The sequence below is a fragment of the Diplotaxodon limnothrissa genome, linkage group LG23 (assembly GCF_057381915.1).
Source record: "Diplotaxodon limnothrissa isolate DT_005_m linkage group LG23, D_limnothrissa_male_GT1.1, whole genome shotgun sequence".
Lineage (NCBI taxonomy): Eukaryota > Metazoa > Chordata > Actinopteri > Cichliformes > Cichlidae > Diplotaxodon > Diplotaxodon limnothrissa.
In genome coordinates, this window is record NC_140617.1 from 40,379,019 (window position 1) to 40,385,676 (window position 6,658).

The window sequence follows — 6,658 nt, forward strand, 5'->3', positions numbered from 1 at the left end:
GACTTGCCTCTGACCTGACAGCTAGATTTAGACACGGAGACATCTCAGTTTTAAAGAAAGAGATAGAGAGATAGAGGCGACCTGTTGGATTTTACTGCCGCAACCCTTATTGTCGTTTAATGAACGGACTTCTTTGCAACAGTTCAAATCTGCACATAACTTTTAAATTAGTTTTGCACTGGATTTGATTTTTTTCTTAGTTATTTGTTTAGATTTATATACGTGTGCGTAATATTGGGTTTTGGGGGTTTTGTGAGTTCAAAGACCTTTTTTTAGTTCATGGTGGATTTTTAAAGGATTTACTTCTTCATTGTAAAGACTTAACTCTCAGTTTATCTTTCCACTTGTCGGATTCCACAGTTCCATGATGTCGTTTTTACCCATTTCCATCAGTTTAATTGCCGCTCTGTGCGTCTGCGCAGCGCACGGTGCTTGGGAGCAGGGCACCGTTGTGCCGGTCAGGTTAGACCCGACGGCCCGGTCGGAGAGCGAAACCGAACCGTGGCGGACTCTTTCCGCGGAGGAGAGCGAGAAGGAGGCGGAAATGAGGGTGTACCGGTTGGACGTATTTGGCATGCAGCTGGTTTTGCGTCTAGAGCCTGACCAGACCTTTTTGGCGCCAGGTTTTGTCTTCCACATCGTGGGGACTCCAGTGTCTGAACCGACACCGAAACCCAATAGCGGAGCCGAGCCGGGTTGCTTCTACTCGGGCACGGTGAACGGGGATGAGCGCTCCGCCGCTGCGCTCAACCTGTGCCATGGACTCAGGGGCGGATTCTACTTCAAGGGCGAAGAGTACTTTATTCAGCCCCTTAACTCCACTGATTTCTTGGGCACGGACGAAGATGTGCATACGATTCGCCGGAGAGGCCGGGCAGCTTCGGCTGAGGAGAGCACCTCCAAGTGCGGGGTCAACGAGGATGAGGAGAGGGTGCCAAAGAATCTGGGAAAAGCGGCCAGTCACGGAGCCCCTAACGCAGACCAGACAGGTAATGCTGTGCGCATTTTACACGCTGTTACTCATTTTTATGACGGACTTAGCTGAAATTCGGAGAGCAGCAACATAAAAGAAGCAAAGAAAACCCAACAAGGTTATTTATGTATTTTTAAAAACGAAAAGTATTCAGCTTTAAATATTAAAAAAGAGAGCAAAGATTAGATTTTATGTTAAACGTGTAAATGTAGCAAAAGTTAATGTGTCAGGGTTGCACAGCGTGCGCGATGCACTCGACTACCTTTTGACAGCTCTGTCAGCGCACTGCCAGTGAGGAAGGGAGGGGAGGAAAGGTGGGGGTGGTGTGTGTGTGTGTGGGGGGGGGGGGTTAAACTACTTTAAGAGGAAAGAAGAGGAGGAGTGTGGGTGAAGGGGGTTGGGGCCAGTCAGAGCCCGGTATCGCTGAGGTGTGTAAACTCGCCTCCTGGTACAACTCTCACCGGCAGACACTCTTCCCCCCACCCCACCCCCAGAAAGGATTTTCTCCCTTCGCTCTTTCTCTCTCTGGCATAATTTTCCACCAGAGAAGGTCAGTTTAAGAATGCGTGGACCCCGAGGAGGAGGAGCTGTTGGTGGTGTGACGCTGAGTCATGGCAGCCAGGCTGCTCCAGGCACATCCGGAGCTCTCCTGGGAGCCTCTATCCCTCTGAGAAGAAAAAAAAATAACGGGTCCCTGTAGCTGCTATTTAGGACACTAACTGCCCTCTAGCATTTCTTATAATTGAAGTCATTCAGTTTATCTGGGGCAACTTGCACACTGCAGAACTCAGCAGCAAACGTTGGACTAACAGAATAAATGCTCATTAAACCTCTGCTCTCAGCTCACCACAGGGCCAGGCGTTTTGTTTCCACCCCTCGTTATCTGGAGATCATGCTGGTGGCTGACCAGTCTATGGCCGAGTTCCACGGCACGGGGCTCAAACCTTACCTCCTGAGCATTATGGCAGTGGCGTCCCGCCTTTACCGCCACCCTAGCATCCACAACTCAATCAGCCTGGCGGTGGTGAAGCTGCTGGTGGTGTACGAGGAGGAGCGAGGTCCTCAGGTGTCATCCAACGCTGCCATGACTCTCCGCAACTTCTGCAAGTGGCAGCGACAGCACAATCCTCCAAGCGACCGCCACCCGGAGCACTACGACACGGCTGTGCTCTTCACCAGGACGGTAAGTCAGAGTGTTGGTTTTATGGTAGAGCATATAATAGAACAGGTGTGGAGAAATGGGGAGTATTCACGATCTTGCTCTCCACTTTCTGCTTTGTTAGGACCTTTGCGGTGCCCACTCGTGTGACACTTTGGGCATGGCGGATGTTGGCACGGTGTGTGACCCGGACAGGAGCTGCTCGATTATTGAGGATGATGGACTCCAAGCAGCATTTACAGTGGCACACGAACTGGGTAAGTAAAAAAAAAAAAAGTTTGGCCATGATGTAAAATCTTTTTAATCACATGCATCACTTATTAAATAACTTATTTCATCTCCTCCTTCAGGCCACGTGTTTAACATGCCTCATGATGATGCCCAGCTGTGTTCTGGCATCAACGGTGCCCACTGGGGTTCCCACATGATGGCCTCCACCCTGTCTAACCTGGACCAGCAGCAGCCTTGGTCTCCTTGCTCCGCCCTAATGGTCACCACCTTCCTGGACAACGGCCATGGTCAGTGTCTGCTGGATAAGCCTGTTAAGCCCGAGCCACTGCCCCAGCCCCTGCCCGGGGCAGTCTATGATGCTGACCATCAGTGTAGCCTGACCTTTGATGAAGACTCCCAGCACTGCCCTGACCTGAGCACCACTTGTGCAGCTCTGTGGTGCACTGTGACTACATCCAATGGTTTGCTCGTGTGCCAAACCAAGAACTTCCCATGGGCTGATGGGACACCCTGCGGGCATGACAGCTACTGCTTGGCTGGGCACTGTCTCACTAAGAGCCAGGCCGCTAAACAACAGGTATGACCCAGACCTGATTTAAGCACTTTTTTTCTACATGCTGTTAGTCTGCTGGACCAATCGAGCTATAATTTTTAAATTGCCCTGATTTCAGACTCCTGTTAATGGTGGATGGGGTCCCTGGGGTCCCTGGGGCGACTGCTCTCGGACCTGTGGTGGAGGAGTGCAGTATTCCTTCCGTGCCTGTGATAACCCTGTGCCTGAGAATGGGGGAAAATACTGCGAGGGAAAGAGGATCCAGTACCGCTCATGCAACACAGAAGTGTGCCCAGACACCAATGGTAAGAAATTTTGGCGATTAAATAGAAATAATTCACTTCCCACTCGTTACCTGGGTGTGAATGCTGGCCTGCGGTTATACACTAGCACTAAAGCTGACTTATCCTTGTCTCTTTGTCAGGCCTGTCTTTCCGTGAGGAGCAGTGCTTGGCCCACAATGACATGTCAGCTCAAGTGTCACTGGGTTCAGGCGACGGCGTCGAGTGGGTCCCCAAGTACGCTGGAGTTTCACCTAAAGACCGCTGCAAGCTGGTGTGCAGGGCCAAGGGGACCGGATACTTCTTTGTCCTCAAGTCTAAGGTGAGAGTTTCTAAAGGCTACAAAAAACAATATTTATAGTGCACAAGTTCATTATTACCCTCAACAGTCCTCTAAGTCATGCAGACATCCAAGTGAAAGGATTAATCATTGCACTTTTTCCACCCACCCTCTGGGTTTCAGTCTCAGCATGGAAAAGTCACCTTTTACCTTTTGAATCTTACAAAGCAAAACTTTAATGTCCCATTTGTGCTTCTCTGCTGACCCCAGGTGGCTGACGGCACACCATGCAGCCCTGATTCCACCTCAGTCTGCGTCCAGGGCCAGTGTGTGAAGGCTGGATGTGATCGTATCATCGGCTCCAACCGGCGCTTCGATAAGTGTGGCGTGTGTGGCGGAGATGGTTCGACCTGCAAGAAGGTGTCAGGCTCTATGGAGCGTGCCAGGTAGACATCTGACCTTAAAATATTCATCACTCTTGTATCAGATTCTTTTTTTAATATATATGTTGCTAAATTTACCCTCCATCTGTGTCTGTTTCAGGCCTGGTTACCAGGATGTTGTAACTATCCCTGCTGGTGCCACACACCTCGACATCAAGCAGCGTGCTCCAGCCAGTAGTCGTCACGATAACAGCTACTTGGCAGTGCGGCGCCAGGATGGAACCTATTTACTTAATGGTGATTACAAGCTGATGACCATGGAGACGGACATTCCCCTCCCAGGGGCACTCTTGCGCTACAGCGGCTCCTCAGCCACTCTGGAGCGCATCAGGAGCTTCTCCCCGCTCCCTGAGGCCCTCACAATCCAGGTGCTTTCCGTAGGGGAATCCCCGAGGCCCAGGGTTAAATACAGCTATTTTGCCCCTCGTCCCAATCATGCTGCTTCATCCTCCAACAACAACAACATTGGAGGCCGTCGGAAGTCTATCAATGCCATCCAAGAGGTGGGAGGAGCCGAGTGGACTCTGAGGGAGTGGGGTCCCTGTTCCCAGACCTGCGGAGAAGGTGTGCAACAGAGAGCGGTCGTGTGCCTGGACTCCCAGGGACATCCCTCTGGAGACTGCCCAGAGGAGCTTCGCCCTTTGGCCTCACGGTCCTGCGCCCTCCATTCCTGCCCCTCCTGGCTCCTTGGAAAATGGTCACCGTGCTCTAAGACCTGCGGCCGAGGTTTCCGTAAACGTGCGCTGCGCTGCATCGACCACAACGGGCGCACGCTAACCAACGACAGCTGTGACCCCAAAGACCGTCCGCGACCCCTGCTGGAGCTGTGCGATCAGAGTGCCTGCTGAGGACTGCATATGCAATCTAACCTTCTGTTACACCAGCACTCAGAAAGACAGCAGATTAAAAACTCTGATCTTTTCTGCCCACAGAGGCTAATGAATGTTTACATCCAGAGTGAGAGTGCTGCAGAATTCAGTGTGTCCACAATTGTCACTGTAACTATCAATATTTAGCCATTCCCTCCATCAATCCGGGGGTTAAATGTTGAACAGTAGGACTGAACATAGCTTGCTGCCTGTCTGTCCTCCTTGTAAAGCAGTGGCACATTTCATTTGCGTCCCATTGAGGGGAAGAACGCATGGACATTCCTGATTTCCCTAAAAGAGGATGCTGCTTATCATACCAATGTCACACCTGTGTGTGTGTGTGTTTGTGTGTGTGTCAGACAGTATGTGTGTGTCATAATTTTAATGCATGTATATAATGTTTGTCCAAGCTGGGCTGGACAGATAAATAATGGTTGGAATGGGGGAGGAGCTTAATCGCACAGTATATAAAGAGACAAAAGGAAGAGAATAGCTCATAATCTAACTGCTCACCCCATCAGGTATGGAAAATAAGATGGCTCATGGTCATGTCCAAACTTCAGTCTGCATTTATTTATCATAAACCTGAAGCACTTCATCTTCTTTTCTATTCTTTTGTTTTAGCCAGCGGCACATTGTAACACCCAGTTTCTCTGAATGCCTCAGTATAGTGTTTTTTAGCCATATCTTGCCCTCGTCTACACAGCCTTCCAAGAGGGAATTCCTCAAAGACCAAAGAGGTGTGTGTGTGTGTGTGTGTGTGTGTGTGGGTGAACATGCGTGTGCGTGGAGGCCTAAAGAGGGACGTGTCTCCTACTACTACTTCATAAGTAAGTCTCTCCTGCCTTCTGTGAAGACACCATGTTTTGTTTTGTTTTCCTTTTGTATAGAATATCCAAACTTTATTTATTTTTGTACAGCCTGTTAAATATAACCATGTGGCTTTTTAAAAAAATATTATTTTTTATTTGTTATTGAGGTCAAAGAAGGAAGTAGAATATATAGAGTATTTATACAGTGTTTTATATATATAAATGGTCCTAGGTTCATGAATAAAACATCGCATTAACTTGTTCAATTTATGTGTCCCGAGTTGTTTGTCTGACTCAAAGTTATGCATTATTAGCAGAGCCCAACGTTTATCAGCCGATATTAGCTATTTGCTGAGATCTCAGTACTGGAATTTATGATGGAGTAAAGAATAAACAAGAGAAACATCCTTTAGCCTTTTTGTACGTGTTGATATTGTTTTAATCTGACAATCGACTATTGTGCGGGCAACTTCCCAACCAGCTCATACAAGTAGAGTCAGGCACAGCATAAGCAAGTAATTCACAACTACATTCTTTTTAAACTGCATAGCCGTATTACCTCAATAAGGACTCTAAAATAACTAAACTTAACAAATGTTAGGGAAATTCCTCTATGTTTCGTATGACTGAAAGAAAAAATATCGGCTAATATGTATCAACTGCTTAAATCAATAAATATTGGTTGGTATCAGTATTGGTCTTAAAATCAGGCTATAACAAATTATAAAAGCAGGCTGTAGCTGCCAGCTGTTTGCTAGGCTCCATCTCCACTAAGTTGACAGGACCTCTCGATTGTGTTTATGGTGTCTGTGGCCCTATGAGCATTTTTAATGCATTTTGTATGACAAACAACATTCCTCAGTGTGGGAAAGTCCGTCCAAGACATCTGTGCGACAGTTGTGGTCAGTGAAAGCATGTTACCTCGCTAATCCAGTCTATTAGGGTCAGCTGATGCACTCCAATACACACATGCACCTTAAAAAATATCTAACTTTAAAATGAGAATTCACCGAGCCGCTACATTCATCTGTTACATACAGCCCATGGTTCCAGTGAG

At 48.1% G+C, this 6,658-nt stretch overlaps 1 protein-coding gene across 1 annotated transcript; it reads left to right on the forward strand.

Annotated features, from left to right (window-relative positions):
- The first annotated feature begins 281 nt into the window (after positions 1-281).
- On the forward strand, positions 282-5,786 carry adamts1 (ADAM metallopeptidase with thrombospondin type 1 motif, 1). The gene is made up of 8 exons (XM_085347419.1): positions 282-989; positions 1,816-2,156; positions 2,257-2,389; positions 2,483-2,940; positions 3,035-3,221; positions 3,341-3,519; positions 3,748-3,923; positions 4,021-5,786. The coding sequence occupies exons 1-8, from the start codon at positions 365-367 to the stop codon at positions 4,766-4,768; spliced, it is 2,847 nt and encodes a 948-aa protein (XP_085203545.1). The 5' UTR covers positions 282-364; the 3' UTR covers positions 4,769-5,786.
- Positions 5,787-6,658: the final 872 nt, after the last annotated feature.